The sequence below is a fragment of the Pyxicephalus adspersus genome, chromosome 3 (genome assembly GCF_032062135.1).
Source record: "Pyxicephalus adspersus chromosome 3, UCB_Pads_2.0, whole genome shotgun sequence".
Classification (NCBI taxonomy): domain Eukaryota; kingdom Metazoa; phylum Chordata; class Amphibia; order Anura; family Pyxicephalidae; genus Pyxicephalus; species Pyxicephalus adspersus.
The window spans coordinates 93701675-93721106 of NC_092860.1; the positions used below are offsets into that span (position 1 = coordinate 93701675).

Consider the following 19432-nt stretch of genomic DNA (forward strand, 5'->3'; position numbering starts at 1 on the left):
TGCTGTATAATTGAAAGAAAAAGGATTCATGTGTAGTGGATAACACATTCACTTCTTTAGTGCATTTTAAAATACCTAGTCTCATTTCTTTTTATTTAGGTTAAGGGCATTAGGTGCATGCAAGCTAAGCACTAAGTATTTCACTTGCAAGTACTAAATACCTTTAATGATCCCAGGAACTGATATTTAAAGCAGTAATGTGATATTCCACAAATATTCGGTTTGAGTGAATATTTCTGACACACTTGTTTAAAATGATGATTGATTTACCTGTGAAGGTTGAGTTAGTTATGCTCAAGACTCAAGTATGAAAAAGCTTCCAAGTTGTTTATCATTGGTAAATTTTCTCCACTCCAACTTTTCAGTAATCCATGCTTTTTCTATTTCTGTGTGTATTTACTTTGTAATATTGAATATAGTATATTGAAGTGTTTTACTAACAATGTTGTCTGCAGTAGTACTTTGTTAATAATAAGATATATCCTGAAAACATGCAGTTTACTCCCTCATAAACTATCTTGATCAGATTGTAACTGAATAAAAAATGATTATCACTTATTTAAGGGCAACTCAAAATTTCATTTCTGAAACTGTGTAACTGCATTTTGTGAAATTAGCCATTTAATTTCTAAAAGCCATGTAGATACATACCACTACAACTTGTGATTTCACATCTAGAAGCTATGCCCTACATACCAATGGTAAGCTAATCATAAGATGCAACTGTTACCCACATACCAATAGAAGTGTGTTATTCTATCTATTCTAAAAAAGTAATAACTATAATATATGTACAAAGAAGAAATACATTCTTTTAGGTTTTAAAAACCTTGTTTCTGAAAATGTGGAGAAAATACATGGTGGACAAATGTTGTTTATATGTTTACCAGAAACAATATACTTTCTTTAACCTTTTCTTGGGGGTTCTCTGGATCCATCCATGAGCTCCTTCAAAGAATATCCTAAATCTCCTATTTAGTGCATGTAGTAACATAAAATGGATCCACCTGTTGCTCTCCATAAAAGTGGAACCCTTATGCCACATTCAGGTGGTACTCGGCAGGTACAGGTAAAATCCATAGGCAAAGTACACAATCATGGTTGATACCAGGAGCCATAGGAGATGAATTATGTCAGTTATGAGAACACGTTGGATCATTTCACCAAAAAAATAAAAATACTAAAAATTTGTGAAATCAAACAAGGACACTTTTCTTCTAACCCATACAGATTTTTGGTATGAATACCATTGAGCTTGTACCAGCACAACACAGCTGTTGGCTGACAGATTAATCTTCCATTCCTTGAAGCTGGCTTTAAATTGAACATAAAATGTTAGGTGTAAAGTAGAGACATCACTACATTACAAAGATCTGCTCTGCCCTAAAACTAGAACCTCTTGCAGTGGTAACTTAATGTAATAATGGAGGAGAACTTCAGCTGTGTTCGGGAGCAGCTGCTGTGACAGGTTCGTTTACAGCTAACTTGCCATGAGAGAAATATGTAGGCTGCTGCCATTGCTGTACTACAGTTTTGTAAGAAGTATACCCCAATAAAATTGCAGGTATTTTTTATTAAATTGATAGGCAAAAATTAGATCCTCATTCAAACAGTGCACACAGCTAAAGGCATTATATTTGAACAAGTTGTAAATAAAATGGCTTATGACTCCTTATAATACACATTTATGAAAAGGAAGATTTGTCACATGGAACAAGTAAGATACCCCTACATTTATCACTTCTTCAAGTTCATTTATCACTTCTTCTTCTTCAATTAAATTAGAATTAAGTGTTCCAGATTAGGTGCAAATAATAAGAACACTCTTAGGAAGTATTCAGTTAAACCTCAGAAAATGAAGGTATGGTGCTAGGTGCTAGTGATATAGGGTCTAATTGCTAGTAAAGTGTATTGTCATCCCAATAACAAAATATCTCTCTAAGGCCCTCAAATAAGATTATGGATGTGTATGAGTTCAGCAAGAAATTTACAAAGATTACCAAATTATTACAAATCTGTCATTCCACTGTAAGGAAATAAAGTGGGGTAGAAATGACTGCTAATTTGTCCAGAACTAGTAGGTCCAGCAATTTCAGACCTAGAACTGACCATTTGAAGAGAAATCTTCAAAAACCCTAATTTTTTTTTTTTTTTTGCAAAATCTGCAAATAACAGATTTTGTCAAAATGCATACATCTACAATCAGAAAGAGATTTACCCAGTTTAACCTTATCAATTTTTTTGGATAAGATTGTAAGGTCATCTATCCAAAAGCTTAAGGTAAAGCAAAAATGTTTTTCAACACAATAATGATCTGAAGAACGCTAACAAATTCTTCAAATAAGTATTTAGAAACAAGAAATTGGAGGTTATGGACTGACTTGGTCAAAGCCCTGAATTTAATTTATGTGACATTTAGTAGGGAGATTCAAATATGCAGTTAATTTATGAAAATTCATGGAATTTTGTCAAAGATTGGTGGCCAGTTATGCAAAAATGATTTATGCTTAAGGGTGCTATTCCAGTTTCTGAGATATTTCCTTCAAATAAGTGATCATTCATTTCCAGCGACAATCCTTATTCGTCGGCGTCGTTGGTCAGTCGTAGTGCACTTTTTTTGTTAACAATTATCCGACGATCGGTCGTTGTCATGCTGGTCCCCTGTAAATAATTCTTTAGGTCTATCTAGATTTTAAATTGCTTTTTAATGATGGGGAGAGTGGTTTGGAGTTAGAACTATTGTCAAGATTTTATATATGTCTGATATAGGGCTGTGATTGTAAGCGAGGGGCAGATGACATTACTGCCCCTTTCTGATGAAACTTTTGCTGCCTGTGAACCTGCCACTTTGACTGCCAGTGTAGTACAGGTATAAGATGAATGGCTACATTGATAGTTAAAAGACTTTAAATGATTTTATCCTGTAATTTAGTCCATCCCTGGGCCCACAAAGCAAGAAGACAGGTCTGGAAATTGAAGGTTTCAGGAAGAGCTCATGTAAGTGTGTATAGTGTACAGTATTTATGCTAGTGTGTCATTGTATGTGTGTTTACTATATGTATGCAGGCAAGGTCACGCTGGGTTCAGGGACAGCAATTACAACTCCCTAATTACAACATGAGAATGGCCCCATGCAGAGTTGGTGGGGGACCCACTAATTACTAGCTACAGTTCTGGTTTGTTTCCTCTAAATAGTCCTAATGGCAGTTTGAACAACTTTCTACTCTATCCAAAGCAACATGGTGACTATAGTCTACAACCTATATAAAAACAAGTATGTAAATTAGCAGCATTCAAATTTCTTGCTGTATCCATGTTCCAGGTCAGTAACTAAAATGTGTAGCCATAGGATCAGAATAATAGTCAAGCAGATATGATTTTTATTCATAAATGGCAGCAGACCACTAAATGTACAGACTCCAGACCACGTATGCGCAGGGAGAGGGCAAGAAACTTCCCCCCAGAGTGACATCATGATGTGAGAACTCGCCCATTTGTGTTCAGAGACACAACCCTTCCACCGCCCTGAGCATGTGATGTCTCCGGGAGACATGGTCCGCAGCTTTGGCTGGTACACCCCCCCAAGCAGGGTCCTTCTCCTGACCCCGTTGGTGGGTGCACCGGCCTGGGCCATGGCCAGTCAGAGTCATGGCCACCAGTCAGACGGCAATGGGCTGTGGACCAAGAGTTCTGGACCTCTGGCATAAGGTGTATATGTGATGTGCTTTGTTGCATGTGTGATAAAAAAAACACTCACTCAGGCACAGCTTCTTTAAGTTTTAGAATAAAGTGGCAAAGTTCATGGTTTTTGCTTTGGGGCTCAAAATACAAAGTTACAGCCAAGTATGTAGAGGTATAATTTAATGTTGCATTTGGTCTTATGTATCAAAACATACCCTTCTCTGAATAATTGACAGATTTCTGTACCATAACTGGTAATATTGGTATCAGGGCATATATATATGAATGTCCCATGCCATGTTATAAAGACACATAGACTCCAGTGATTTATAGGGTACTTTACTCTTCTGGAATATGTGAGCAACGATATTATGATAAATCCATTTCACAGATAGCCACCATGTTTTCCAAGGGTTAGCATATAAGTGCTGATTCTCCATTCTTTAGTAAACATATCAATTCACATGCTATATCCTTGCTGTTTGCGTAGCTGCAGTAATTCATTCTTGTCTTCACCTGTAGCATACCAGAAATAGTTTGTGCCACATGTTTAAGACCCTAAAACATTAAAAGTGGCTAACAATTGCCCATGAAGTGTCAATTAAGCAGACGTATTCTGTATTCTCAGGCTTTATATTCTACTGCAGTAGTGTTTAAAAAAGATTAAAAAAAAGTGTACAGTACAGATGTGTACTGTGAATAATGTAGGAGCACACCAGCCTTCGAAAGATTCTTAAATGTTGCTTGTAAATACTTGTCAATGACCCTGTTTTCTGTTATTACAAACTAGAACAGTTTTTTTCCTCAGCTTTTTAGAACCTTGTGTTTCTATTCATCTTTTTTTAATAGTTTAATAAGTGTGACTCAAGCAAGTCTACCAGCTTCATGGTAAATTATTTGGAATTCATCATCTTCTAAAATCAAGACCCCTTTTATTCCCTAATTGATCCACAACTCAGACTACAAACATGTCTGAACGTCAGTAAAACAATGGACATTGTATCCTACTTCTAATAAGGCAAAGCAAGCATTAAAAAACAGAAAAAAACAGGGACTTTTGTAAAGCATGATTAATGCTGTTGGGAATGTTAATGTGATTACATAGTAAAATATAAAGATGAAGCAGATATTCCAAAGGTAAACCAACTGGAGCAAATAAGAGAAGTTCATTGTAAGGGTTTTGCATAAGCTAAAGATAATTCCACATATGATTCACCCTCACGCCCAACCTCACAGAACAGTCAGGTTTGACCTCTTGGTATCATAACAAAACTTAAAATTTGGATTTTCCCTTACTTAAGATCTAACCCTTTACTAATTCAATCCAAATGTAAAAAAAAAGTGAGGGGTCCTTTAAATATACTTTATGACTTAGGTTGTTGTGCATTTACTTGGAATGCACATATGGATCGATATCTCAGTCAAGTGAAAATATTAGTAATACTGGTATTTATGTATCAGGCAGCTCTAAATATGACAATTGAATTAATTGTTTTATCTTTATTGAGAACTTGATATATGTCTGAGTACAAAAGAGAAATATTGAGATTGCAGTGGTGAAAGAGCTAGTGCCTTGTATGTCCTTCACATCATGATTCACTTTTTACCTGTTGTAGCTTATACTGTACATTAGGATGTTTTACATACAAAATTAGGTACATCATCTTCTAAATATTGTGGATTTTTCATATTACCAGAACATTCAATATGGATTATGTGTTATGTTGTCAAAGGATTTTGGGAGACACTCATTGCAATCTGGTTATCTAGATTTACTTCTTGACGTGACTTGCATCTCACCATGGAAAGTATTGCTCTCCTGAACCTGTAGTAAAATGGAAAGAGTACAGATCAAAATTTATGGGTTTAGTAGCTTTTATCAGCTTAACCAATGCCTGCTTGAAATTATGACTTTAACAATCTAAGTTAGGAATATTACATCAGTCAATAAAGGGCAAACAGGTCAACTGCTGCCTAGGCACAACCTGTAAGCTATGGTTAGTGTTAATAAATGTAATATTAAAAAAATACTTACTTTTTATTTGCAATTACATATATGCATGGATTGTAGAAAGTGGAGGATTTAGCAAAGAGAGGAGCTATAATAGCCATTGCTGGTGAAATTTCTTTAGGATCCCCAAAAGATGACCACAAGCACACAATAGAATAGGGAGACCAGGCCACCAAAAACATAACAATCATCACTACTGACATCTGCAAGACAAACAAATGGTAAAACTTTAGTCTTACCAAGGCCAATAGCACCCAAAGCAGACTGACAGGTTTTGCCATGTAATAATGTGGTTCCGCAAAATGTTCTTATGAGCTCAAGGCAGCATACCATTTCATAATGAATAATTTAACTGTACTTCAAAAAACATCCAATCATCTGAAAGTTTTCTTCTATTCACTCCAAATTTTTCCTGGAGATGTTCGGAGATTTTTTTTTTACCTTGTTATAGATAAGCAATATTATAAGATGTATTTTGTATCACAATGACATGAATCCTCTATTATATACAAGGATCTCAGTTTCACTCACTATGCAACTTTGTCAAATAAAAGGTATGCATTTTTATGCATTCCAGAATTGTTTCAGAATTGTTTCCATTGTAATTTATCTCACTCACAGTATTTATTGTTATCTGTGTCCCTGCTAGGAATTCTGCCCATTATGTCATTTGGTAGCCATTGTCATTAAGCTAGAAATACAACACTGCGGGATATCAGAGCAATAGAGAAGGGAAAATTCTTGGGGACAACTCAAAAGAATATTGTGTTCAGATTAGAGAGACTTCCTCTCATTTCTGTTCTATATGTAGGACTAAAGCTACGTACACACTTCCAATTATTATCGTTGGAAAACGAACGACGAACGATCCTGCACGATAACTACGAACGATCGTATAGCACCGATCCTGCACATAGAGATAACGACACGATCGTTCGTAGATATTGTACACACAATAGATACGATCGTATGAGCGATAGAGGAACTATGTGCACGACAGGAAAGTGAACGAACGTTCGTTCATTACGCATGCTCACATCATGGACGATCAACGAACGACCGTACACACGAACGATGTTCAACGATCGTCGTCCAATCCGATCCGCCGGTCCGGTCGTTCGTTTCCAACGACTTTCCTCGTTCGTCCGCGTGGTTGGTTACTTTTTTTACGAACGATTTTTTGCCCAATCGATCGTTCCTCGTTCGTTTTGAACGATAAAAATTGGAAGTGTGTACGCACCTTAAGTCAAGGGAAATCTCCCTAGATTGGTGGAGACTACATATTCTTTTGGCTAGGACTACACTTTTACATTTATTTCTGTTAGTTTCAAAAAGTTTGATAAAAGTAAAACTTTGAAGGAAGTAATATTTTTTTAGGAAGTGTATGTGGTGCTGAGTCCTTACCTTTGTGACATCGGCTTGATCAGACCAGTCTACAGTGCCACCTCCTAGGGTGTTGTTGCTGCCATAGCCTTTCATTGTGCGGGACACATTATAATAACAGTAAAACATTACCATTAGCGGTAAAACAAAGTTTACTGCAACCACAGTCATTGTATATGAGACAAAGGAGCTGGAAAACAAGTGTCCACATATTAGAGAGCACAAGCATTCCACACAATATATGTAAAGATGTATATTGTAATCCTAGAATATATGCAAATGTTAGATTGAGTAAATTTAGTATTTTTCTAAGATATAAAGTATCAATTTAGCACATTAACAACAAACATAGAAATCCTTTACCATTGACAAAAGCAGCCAATTAGGGAGTATACAGGTAAACTGGAAAAAAAAAAACCTGCTCACCTTTACCATTGATCAATCCTGTGGTTTCAAGGATCAGGTCCCAAGTTGTTCCGTCGTGAAGGAAGTGTCGGGCTTGGCATGTTTTTTAGCCTTTATCCTCCTTTTTCATACATCACCTGATTTTGCACTGTGCAGGTACAAAATCGGGGGATGTAGATGGGGGAAAAAAAACAATACCAATTTCACTGCACATGTGTGAGATCAGCATTTTTTTTCCCCATTGAAAAAAAGGCTCCTTCTGTGCATGCCCGAGTTTGGGGATGTGCAGAAAGAGCAGCCAGGAGCCTCCCGGGATGCATGACTTTTGTTGTTTTTGTCTATGTATTGGCATAAGGACCTTCATGACTGGAAGTCAGTGTGATTGGGAATCCTACCTGCTCTTGAGCTTTTGCTCATCCTCTTGAACCCACTGCTGCCTTTCTTTCAGTATACTGTGCCCTGCCTCCTAAACCAACTAGACAATTGCTGAGGGGGGCGAAAAATAGGCACAGGAGAGGGAAGCAGTTTCTACAGTGGCTCCAGGAAGTCAGGATCAGCACAAGAATGGTATGTAATGGTCTCTCTGACTAGGGCTTGGGTCGGGAAGCTGCTCTCACAATGGTTTCCTCTATAAGGTTCTGTCAGTGAAGGAGCTGTCAATGAGGTATCTGTCTTTGAGGGTCTGTTATTGAGAGATCTGTCACTTGGAGGTTCGGTCACTAAGGGATCTGTCATTGGTGGAATTTGTTACTTTAGGGTTTGTCACTTGAAGCATTTGTCACTAAGTGGCTGTCACTGAGGGGACATAGCTATGACACAAATAGATTGGGAGAATGATAAATTGATACAATGCAGTAGATGAGTTGTGACGGAAGAGGGGGCCCAGGTCTGAAGCTACACCACTGTATCAGTATTTGAGTTGCTGGATCTGCACAACTCCATTTGCCCTTAGTACCTACTCTGCCTTTACTTTTATTGGATATGTTTTATTTTATAAAATTTTGAAAATGCTGGAACATGGATTTAGTTCACTTCCCTTCACCTATATTAACCATCACACAGTTAGGTGGACTGACGTTTAAACCATGAAAAACTGTAAACAATTTTAACAAATATGGCCCTAAACAAATACAGTAGACTCTTGACTATCCAGCCTAATGTGGCAGAAGGGTAGGCCAAATACCAAAAAAGCCGAATAAGGCTGGAGTTCTAGAAAATACTCCTTACCCCACCCATACCATTAAAAACACCCTTTTGATACCAAAACCTGCTCTTCTTCATATTTTCTGACCTCTTAGTACAGGCCAGTACTCTGTATTCTGCACCTGTGGACATCCGATACACAACTGACGAAGTAAAGAGCAGGTAGCAGGCCGGGGGAAATCCACGCTTTGCATGTCTCAACTTGTGTTATGCACACGGCACGTAGCAGACGGCGGCTTGCAAATCCTTGGCAAAGTAAATTATTCCTCATTTTATTACACAGAATTATTATTAGTTTTTTAACTAGGCCGGATAGTTGCGATCCAGATAGTCGAGAATCCACTGTATAAAAAAACATGCATTATCAAAGGTCATTTGGTAATTCTTACACATCGTTCTTCCTCCAGTTAATTGTACACGTGGCTCCAGTGGGGTCTGGGGCATAGCTTGACCATCCCACAATAGGCATTACAGACCAGAAAACTGCATTTATCCATGCTGCAATAATCATGGCTGCATAATGATAGCTTGTTATTTTTCTTCCTGCCAAGAAAAGATATTTAGATAATGTACCTGGCCTGTTCAAGTATACTATAACATTTGGATTTCCCTAAACTGTAAATGAGTCACAAGATTTTGCTGAAATCCAGAGAACATACATAAATGTTTACTGCATTAGAGTGCTCAACACTTCTAAACTCACTGAGCACACATAACAAGATGACAATGGAGGTAAACAATTGGGAGAAATCTAAGGGTCATTTGAACAAAACCTTTTATAAATAGATGTATTATTTTCTATACTTTAGTATTTACCTAAGAAAGCCTATAAAAACCTAAAACTACTGTTTACTGCTGTTATAGGGTCTCTTTAAAAGCTGATTGTGCTAGCTTACAGTAACAATTTCTTACCAACTTTTCTGTCTCCATGGGCTAAAGAATAAAAGACTTGTGCTTCAAAAGCTCAGTTCTTTCTTTCTGAATGTTTCGGACACTAAGGACAACGTGACTACATCTACTACAAATCTATGGCCAAACAGAAGGAGATTCATCAGAACCTTATCAGTACCTATGTCAGGTCTACAGATAGTCAGGTATCGATCGATAGCAACCACAGTCAGCAGTCCAATGCTTGCCATGCCAAAAAAAATATTCAAGCCAGCATAGATCTGCGAATAAACACAAAGCACAAAAATCCACCATCAATATTTCAAATTATAATACACGTCATCTATAGCAGACAAAAACATCAATATTATTCTATATAGTTTTCATTTAGGTTTACATCATCATGCAAGTATTTGTTTATTCCAATGCCTGGAAACAGCAGATATTTTTGACCAGTTATTGGTGGATATACCTACAAATCCTGCACCTTTTGAAAACAGTGGAACATTTGGAATATCTTTCAGGTTTTCAGGGAACCCAGCTATAATTACTATACCTACAATATATTATCTTGGTTGTCAGTAGGAAGAATACCTTTTTACATTGCTGGCCAATGTAATATTAAAACAATACACAGTAAATCTATTTCTTTTTGTTTAACTACTGAATATACCATATATACCTATTTTTATTCTCATTTGTGAAACAGTAAAGTGAAAAGCCAATAAAAAAGTGATACTGTAAATAAAACCAGAACTATCATTTCAAATAGAGAACATTTTGAGTGTCCTTCCAGTGTAATTACTCACCTACATCCCCTGGCTCATTGAGGTGAATTTTGTGTGTAGTCATAATTCATTGATAGTGGGAGGGGCTTTAAGTTAATTGCTATCTAAAACCTGAACCTACACAGAACAAGTACCACAGCCCTTGCATGTAAAAAAAAATAAAAATAAAAAAAATATGTGTGAATATACCATAGTATCAAAGCAGTATAGGATTTTAACTTAAAGCAAAGTATCACTCTCCATGTAAACTTTTACCTAGTGTGACACCAAGGCAGGATTGGAGGTGGAAGGGACATATATTTGCCCAAGATTCCTCTTTTATGTGTCATAATTTGCCCAAGATTCCTTTCCTGTGTGAAGTAGCAGGTGGAAGACTCTCACCTGTGAGATAAATAATGAAGAAGCACTGAGGGTGGGGATATAACATAGAGCCAGGAGCTCAGTCAGGAGTTCAGCTCTATTTGGAGACAGAGACAGGTGGACTGTGTGAGAGAGCTTGGCTTGGGATCAAATGCAAGGAAACAAAAAAAATGGTCTACCTAGTAACATATTTAAACGTATGCAACATGTCCTATACCTGGCATCCAGTATATCCAAATTTCCAACTTCCATGCAGGTCAGAAGCAGCAGACATAGGATAACCAATCCCACTCACTCCAATATCAGTAAATGCCAGATTGATGATGATGGCATTAGTTGCAGTGCGAAGCTCCTTAAATTTTACAAAAATACCAAGAACCACAATGTTGCTTAAAATGCTTATTACCCCTGTGTAAAAAAAAAAGTGAAATTGTCTTTGTATGAAAACAATTGCAAAAGTGGCACTTGCACAGTGGCAATTAACCTAAAATATTTATGCAAACACTGCAAAAATCACAGCAAATACACAAAATATAAACCTTTAGCAAATCTAGTGATTTAATAAAACCGTAATTTGTGTTTTTATTAAAATGTATGCCTTGTGTAAAATTAACTCATCATTGTCTAACACAAATTCTGCAACTTGGCTTAGTCACAATTCCTCTAAAAAAAACAGTGTAAGGCGGTCCAGCTTGGAACTGCAAATACATATTTAAACTTACAGTAGTTTAAAATCAACCTATAATGGCAGAAATATACTGCTGCTCCTGCTGACCACCTTTAATTTCCTTGACCCTTTGGCTACATTGCTTTCTGAGGTGGACCTAGAAAAGATATGCAGACCATGAAAGCTAGAGAACAGTCAAAGAGCCTTATCTGGCAGTTCTGGTTTAGTGGCAAAAAATATTGGAAAAGAATCAGCATAAAGACAGTTTTTGTAAGCAGAGGCCAGTAATAGTAGCTTCCATGTCTGTAATGACTGGTTTCTTTTAATAAACTTTTTTTTTATGTACTATATCATATATCAGTATGTACTATACAAAAAATATAAAGAACACAGAAATCTGCAGTGCAATAGAACAAGATCATACCTGCTGTTATCAGATAGGCTGCAACGATATTGTGCTCATACTGGGAAAACACAGAATGAACCTCAGTGGGAGCAGTAGAAAGATTTACTGATTCAGCCCAGGTGGATGTCCATATTTTGTCTTCCAGCGTTTTGTCCATCGCAAGCCTTTTGTTCTCATGGGTGTCTTAGTGTACTAACTGTTCCCTAGCACTCAAGGTCATTATTTCATGGGCTACTTCAGCATTAAAGTGCTTGCATAAATGATGGGATTTGTGCCACAGGTTTGTGTTGAAAAAAGCTTGTTAGCTAAACAAAGACTAGTACAGAACTTCAGTTATTCACAATGAACTGCTTAGTTTTTTTCACAGCCTCTTTTCTGGATGCCTAATTCCATCACATGCACCCTATTAGGAAAAAGCTTGGAATGTAATATACTTTTTCCCTTCATAACATTATAAAATGTCATTCTTGCAACCTTCTAACCACTACTAGATATAAATTTGGATTGTGTTTTTTTTTTTCAATCACAACTTAAAAATAATTAAAAAAAAAAAAACTTTACCAATAACAGCATTTCAATATATTTTTCAGGACAGCTACTGCACCTAATAGAATTCCTTGGTGACCATTGTCACCAAAATAGAAAGTGAGAGGAAATCCAAAAATATTCTAAAACAAAACCAGAGTAAATCTTTCAATGGGGAACTTTCAGAAATAACTACAACTCTAATTCCCATACTTCTTTTTTCAATTCTGGACAAGGAGAAAAGTTAAATCTCCCTAACAGGCGACAACAAGCAAAACTGAGAGATAATGTAGGATGTAATTGCTGAACTCATTTTTAAAGAATACTAGTTGCCTGAATGTAAAGTTTTTTGATAGCTGCAGCTACAAATCAGAAACAAGCAAACAGGGTTTTTTTCTGAACACCTGAGCTTCATACTTATTCTTGGTCAGTGATTCAAAAAGTATTAAATTCAGAGGATTAGAATTACCCAAGCAGACAATCATTATTTTCAAGAACCAGATCAGAAATGGAAGCTTACATACTCTCACTGTGAAAGGTCTGCTTTAAATTCCCTATGGGACGGACAAAAGGAAATTAGCAAATAGCCTTGTAATTTTTAGGCACTGAAAAAGAAAGATCCGGGTAACTTTGCCAATCTCATGTCTAAGAAGAAAAGTAATGCTTTAACTATAATTTTAAAAATACTAGGTGCTCACCATTTCTTTGCCCCGTTTGGAGAATGTAGGTAGAACTATCCCTGTTGCACTTGATGAACCAAGTGCCGAAAGCCAAGAATAATTTAACACACATTTTCACAGGGGAAAGCTTATTGCTACAAAGCAGGGCCTCAAAAACTTTTTCTGAGGATCCTCCACAAAACCACCAAGCTGTTCATAGCAATGGACTAGATGTAGGACTGACAACTACAAAGGTGGATCAATTAGAATGGGGGCATTGGAAGGAAAAGCAGCTTCTCCTGGCCTTGTACTGATATTAGCAATAATTACAATCACAAAGGGTAAAAAAGGTGAAAAGGCATACATCAATTTGAATCTCTTCCTTTGAAAGTTAAGACACAGACACAAACCTTTTTTTAAAGGGAAAAAGCCTTTAGAAGGCTATAAATGCTATTTGACTATAGTCAAAAGTACTTCGATATTGGAAGAGTGGTTTCTAAATACCCTTTGCACACTTGCAAGTGTCATATGTATATAGGTCCACACCTTACTAAATTTACTGCTTTGAATAATAAAAAAAAAAAAAAAACTGGATGGATAAATAACCATAGCTTAGCCATTGCTCAAATAACATAAGCTGGAGCATCAGCCATATAGGCCAGTTTTCCACTACTGGTAAGCAATCTCAAATCTCCTAACTGAAGTTCCTGTGAACTGAACCAACCACCGAATTAAAGAAACGGTTATTTTCTGCTCAGGTGGAGGCCAGGGCAGTACACAAACTCAAGGCAGCTGCATGGACTAGCAAAGGATCTGCCTTTGTGCTAGAACAGGGGTGCCCAATAGGTGGATCGCCATCTACCAGTAGATTGCAAAGGCAACGCGAGTAGATCAGGGAGCCCTGCCTTTCAAAATGAACTATATCAGGAGGTATTAAGTCCAAGGTTTTATTGTTGGTAGATCATTTTGACCAGGTCATTTTAAAAGTGCACCCTGTTGGGCACCCCTGTTCTAGAATCTTTTTTTTTGAAACATACACCAGTTAACATTCGTAATGAACATAAAATAAGTTCAAAAGGTGGTAGAAACATTTTATTTGCTTAGCACCATTTAGCAATATAATGTTCCTATATTTACATATTCTAAGCATAAAAAATTATGAATATTGATAAAATCAGTCCAATAAAAAAAAAAAAAATGTTTCTTTTCTCAGAGGAAAAATCACTTGTTCCATAAAAAAGACCTTGAGGTGTAAAAAAAAACCATGACTTATTTAGGTCCACAATATCCCTGTATGTACACACACACCGAGACAACACCATCATGGAAATCATCTTTATGATGTATAGATAAGAGTTTACACCACATTTCCAAACATATTTCCACTATAAGGAAAACGCTCAAAGATCGCAACTTCCTCTGGATTTTGTGATGTGTATTACCGGCCTCCTGTAATAGAAAAAAAAATATTCACCACAAAAACAAATATACATTGAAAATTAAACACTCATGGTATACATACATTTTTAAAACCCATCTAAAAAACATAGTTAGCTATTTTAAGAGATTAAATTAGTATTTGGACCTATCTTTTGTCTTTGAAACCCTTAAGTGCAAAATATCTAGCATTTTTAGTGAGCAAATATATTCTAGTGCAATGCATTGCAAAGTTTTTTTTTACAAATAAAATGCTTTTTTTTTTTATAAAATATTACGTTGCATAGAAGGGTGTAAACATTTTTTTCTTCACTAGACCAAACATGGGTTTATATGAGCTTTTCAATTACCTCTGAAACCACGTCCTCCTCCGCCACCTCTTCCTCTGAAGCCACCACCTCCACCAAATCCACCTCCACCAAATCCTCCTCGTCCACCTCGGAATCCTCCTTCAAGAGAAAGGAACCGTTATAACACAACATTAATATACCTTAAACAGTACAAAATAGAAGGGGCATGGTGGGTTTTTAATGAGCCTTTGTTACAATGAATGAACCCAACCTGACATGCCACAGATGGGTTACAATGCAAAAGAGTAAACCATAACAAATAAGCTTCTCCATTTTTGTTATGTAGGCCAGTTAAATATACTAATCACAAACAATTGTTTGACAAGTACAAAAATATCAGCAATTGTTGCCAGAAATCCAGTGTTGCTCTGTGCATTATCTTAGGAAACCTAATTAGCAGCCTGCTCTATAACTTAACTACAGAACACCTCCAACTATGGGAAGGAAAGATGGGGTGTTTTTTAGATTAGCAAAACAGATTTAGACAGGACTCACACTCTGCAGTTTCAGTGCCAGCCCCTATGCAGATAATGCAGTTCAGGAAGGATCAATAAGTATTTTTATGTCTTCTGTTTTTTAGCATGGACATTAAGTGAAAGTAATTAATAACACATTTCAGGTCATGGAGGGAGCTGGCAATCTATTGCCTTGCCAATGACAATTTCATTTTAGATACTGCTCCAACTAAAAATCAGAATGAGCCATCTTAAGATATGAGTCACCACTATGAAGAACCACCAAGTAAACAGGCTTCTTATAGTACAAATTACTGATACTATTTCATGTGTGATATTAGTGTTCTAGTTGATAGCCGAGTACTACAAGATATTATTAGGCAATATTTCAGATTTACCAAAGGAAATTAGATAAAAAAAATGCAAGCTGCAGACATTTAAAGATTTACATGACAGAGGTTGTTAGGAATACAAACCTCCTCTTCCTCCACCTCCTCCTCTACCACGTCCACCGCCTCTTCCTCCTCCACGACCTCCACGTGGAGGTCCCTTCTCACCAGGTGGCCGAGGAAGGAACCTCTGCAATGGTAGAAGCTTTGCTGGGTCTATATAGAACTGGGGAAAAGAACATTAAATATAAGTGGAATAAACCATGTAATCGTAATAAAAAAAAAAACTGCCCAATGATTAGCCCTAATATATTATTATAGTCCAAAACAAAAGAAAAGAAAAAATATACCTTTTGCAATTTTTTCAATGATGATGCTTTCATGTTTTCAGACAGTTTTACGGAAAAATACTGGAATAAAACATTAAGGAATATAATATTGCAATTTTAAAGCAAAGTTAAGCAGCACACCAGCATAAACGTAGATAAGGGGGTATAACAAATATACTTTCATTAGAGCATACGAAGTTCCTGTAATGTTTACCTTATACTGAACGCCAGGCAAAAAAAGGTGGGTTAATGCAGTTAACACTGGGATTAAAATTATTTACTAGCCAATTAATTGCAGTGGGGTGACCATTAGGATTGTCTGACTGTTTAATGTTTTATCAATACCTTTGCCACGTCTTCTTTAAAAAGACCTCACTGCTAAACCCCTGCAGAGATAGGAAGCCGTCATGTTTCCTTGAATTCCCTGCCATGTAATGTGCATGAAGTTCTAACTGAGAATGGCATAACGCTGTCAACTCCTTGTTTGTGAACCTTCTGTAATTCACTGGGACTAAGCCACATCAAGGAACTGGTGGCATTGTCTGGGTGAAACACTGAAGCTGGTGTTGTCTTACTGATACTGTCTGATAATCCATTAAATAGACAGACTGTCACACTATCATCCAATACATCTTTGTGCCCACTGCTAAACCCCAGCACCATCACATGTGAGGTGGTCACATTTCCTCCTAATAGTATTTCTTCAAATACAGCCTAGATTGATCATAAAGTTATAAAAAATATTTATATCTTTACAAAACATTTCTCTGTTTGCGGACAATGATATACCTGTTACTTTTTATATCTATATATATATATATATCTATATATATATATATATATATATAGGTTTGAAATGATAAAAAAAAGGATACAAAGTCTCTCAACTGCCCAAATATTTCATCCACTTTCCCAATCTGCTCCTTGTTTTCCAGGTAGATGGGGGCATTAAAATAGGGCACTTTCTTCTCTTCTGTTATACATTTACACACAACATCATCCTCACAAGGGTGCATGAACTCTCCAACCTCTGCAACAAGAAAACAATTACCGTCAATATAATATAACATGCATAGGAACAGTACATTTAGGCAGTAAGGGAATATCCTTTCAGACACATTAAAAAAAAACTCAATTGAGTTATTTTACAGCAATATACTCAAAACTGGAAAACAGCTGGTTAGCTGAAGTTATTGAAAAACCATAATACAGTAATTAAAATACAGCATACCAACAACACTCTCTGGTGGTCCTTGATCATAGCCTCCTCTGTTAAAACCTCCACGTCCTCCACCATATCCTCCTCGTCCTCCACCATATCCTCCTCGCCCTCCACGTCCCCCACCGAATCCTCCACCGCCTCTTCCAAAACCACCTCTTCCACCACCACCACCTCCTCGTCCTCCTCGTCCCCCTCCTCCACGGTTAAAGCCTCCTCGCCCTCCGTAGGACATCCTAAACAGTGAAATCAATGAGTGAACACTAAATGAAAAGACAGTAATTAATATTTTATTAAATACAAAATCATTGGAAAAATTAAAGTTCATGCATAGCTAAAATTTTAATTTCTTTTGACAAAACAGAGAAAAAGTTACAACCCGTCAGGTTTTTTTCTTGATCTGTGCCCCTGCTGGGTTGGGACATTCCTATTTGTCCTATTGACAAATGTGGCAAAGACAAAGTGATTGTAAAATGATTGTGAAGGGCAACATTTATGGTTCTCATCACAAGGGGAGGGCAAACTTTTCAATGTGGTCAAATGTTTAAGGGGAAACCAAGAACTACTTCCTGTTGGGAGACGAAATGAGTGAAGTCTTTCCAACAGAACACAAAACAAAAAAAAAATGTCAAGGTTGTAATGATTCCCTATGCAAAGCTAAAATCCAGGGCGTGTTTGGATCCCCTATAGGAACCAGAGTGTGGGTGTATATTTTGAATCCCTCTAGGATTCAAGGGTGTAAACTGGAGAACACACACCATACATGTTTTGATCTGCTCTAAAGATCATAGTTAGGGCCCCAAGGAACCATGGTATGTGGATCCCTTCCAGGAATCCCAGCAAGTGAGCATGTGGATCTTATACATGAACCATGGTTGTGTAAAAGTGTGTATTACCAACCCAGGGGTGCTTCTGTCCTCATCACCTCCAGAAACAATAGGATTCACACACAACACATTAAATGTTCATTTAGAAATCATAAAATGTAAGCCCAATGAGGGATCGCCACTTCTTTTAACATTATCAGCTTTAATACAGCTGTAAGTTTATATAAATAAGATGTATTGTATAGTAATAGACTCACAAGACACTGCACGGACAATTTCTCACTAGCACACGGTTTCCAGTTAGTAATCAGCCAAGCTATAACTAATTACACGTCGAGATCACTTAGATTTTAGCATCGCTGCCTCCCCTGTATGTGGCACAAACATAAAACTTCATATTATATATAAACATGCACACGTCCCTGTGGTGATGATAACACTAAAAATAAAGTTCAGGTAGTGTAGATTTGTTTGCCACACAAAGCGCTAAGTTTTTATCACCGGGATTCGAAACATTTATCACCATACCTGCCACTCGTGTCCCGAAGCCGCGATCACACTTCTAGCGCAGGCACGTGGGCTTGCTGCGTCTCACATCCGGCACACGCTAATTGCGTCATCGCAGAGGAAGGGGGGGAGGGAGAGAGACTCGAAAAACTTTATTGAAACTCCAGTTTTACATAAATAAAGTGTGTAAATGCCAATAATGTAAAGTTCTGCTTTGGCATACATAGCTTCAGCAATGTTATTATATCAGCATCCCACATATGGCATATGGCAGACATTTCTTAATACCACTCCAGACAGAAATTGAAAACGTTTAATCCTTCAGAACTCAATATGTTTACATCACCTCCACTCCACCAAAAAACTGTGTGAATGTGTTTGTTTTCACCATCTTTACATATTAACATCAAATTCATTGAGTAATTCAAACTTTTGTTGGTATCACTGTAATGCATGCCAGCTGTATATACAGTAATAAATATTCTCCTTTATATTTTCATGTAGTTGGTGTTACAGTAAGGAATATAACCCTGTGCTGGCAGCACACAGGAGAGTCTGACCCCTCTCACACACAATGCATGTGGTCTGGGTCTCCAGCAGTCATACACACACTAGGTGATTGTCACAATTGTGACATGATGAGCGGTCATGAGGGACTGTGATGAAAATCTAGTGTGTCTCCACATGTCTTTTAGGCAATCTGTTGCAGTCACTAAACAATGAAGTGGGGATGATCACTGTCATGAAATAGGGGGAGAAGGGGTGCCTACCACTCATCCCACCCCCACCCCTCTTTACACACACACACACACACACAGAGCTCAAAACTGCTGTGTATATAGGGAACATTATTATTATTATTATTATTATTATTATTATTATTATTACGTCACTGCACACGCCGGGAGAACACAGAAGAGGACAGACGTCTCCGGAGGAGCTG

At 37.1% G+C, this 19432-nt stretch overlaps 3 protein-coding genes across 3 annotated transcripts in view; 1 reads left to right on the forward strand and 2 right to left on the reverse strand.

The window, feature by feature from the left end:
* CFI (complement factor I) overlaps window positions 1-19432 on the forward strand; it is a gene marked incomplete in the record, with an annotated part of 60346 nt that overhangs the window by 24085 nt on the left and 16829 nt on the right.
* RRH (retinal pigment epithelium-derived rhodopsin homolog) lies at window positions 5162-12151 on the reverse strand. Its single transcript, XM_072405702.1, has 7 exons — window positions 11811-12151; window positions 10937-11127; window positions 9753-9852; window positions 9073-9226; window positions 7097-7265; window positions 5717-5895; window positions 5162-5506 (listed from the first exon to the last, which is right to left on the reverse strand). The coding sequence occupies exons 1-7, from the start codon at window positions 11947-11949 to the stop codon at window positions 5401-5403; spliced, it is 1038 nt and encodes a 345-aa protein (XP_072261803.1). The 5' UTR covers window positions 11950-12151; the 3' UTR covers window positions 5162-5400.
* On the reverse strand, window positions 14056-17391 carry GAR1 (GAR1 ribonucleoprotein). The gene is made up of 6 exons (XM_072405703.1): window positions 17168-17391; window positions 16812-16966; window positions 15958-16017; window positions 15695-15833; window positions 14764-14862; window positions 14056-14425 (listed from the first exon to the last, which is right to left on the reverse strand). The coding sequence occupies exons 1-6, from the start codon at window positions 17388-17390 to the stop codon at window positions 14415-14417; spliced, it is 687 nt and encodes a 228-aa protein (XP_072261804.1). The 5' UTR covers window position 17391; the 3' UTR covers window positions 14056-14414.

Excerpts from the sequence above, each read along its gene's own strand:
- RRH (XM_072405702.1), bottom strand. The coding sequence starts at position 11,949 with ATGGACAAAACGCTGGAAGACAAAATATGGACATCCACCTGGGCTGAA. Across the intron at positions 9,853-10,936 it reads TTGGATATACTGGATGCCAG|ATCTATGCTGGCTTGAATAT; the intron begins GTATAGGACATG and ends GTTTATTCGCAG. Across the intron at positions 5,507-5,716 it reads TATGTAATTGCAAATAAAAA|GTTCAGGAGAGCAATACTTT; the intron begins GTAAGTATTTTT and ends ATTTTACTACAG.
- GAR1 (XM_072405703.1), bottom strand. The coding sequence starts at position 17,390 with ATGTCCTACGGAGGGCGAGGAGGCTTTAACCGTGGAGGAGGGGGACGA. Across the intron at positions 16,967-17,167 it reads ACCACCAGAGAGTGTTGTTG|AGGTTGGAGAGTTCATGCAC; the intron begins GTATGCTGTATT and ends TTCTTGTTGCAG. Across the intron at positions 14,863-15,694 it reads AGGAGGTGGAGGAAGAGGAG|GAGGATTCCGAGGTGGACGA; the intron begins GTTTGTATTCCT and ends TTTCTCTTGAAG.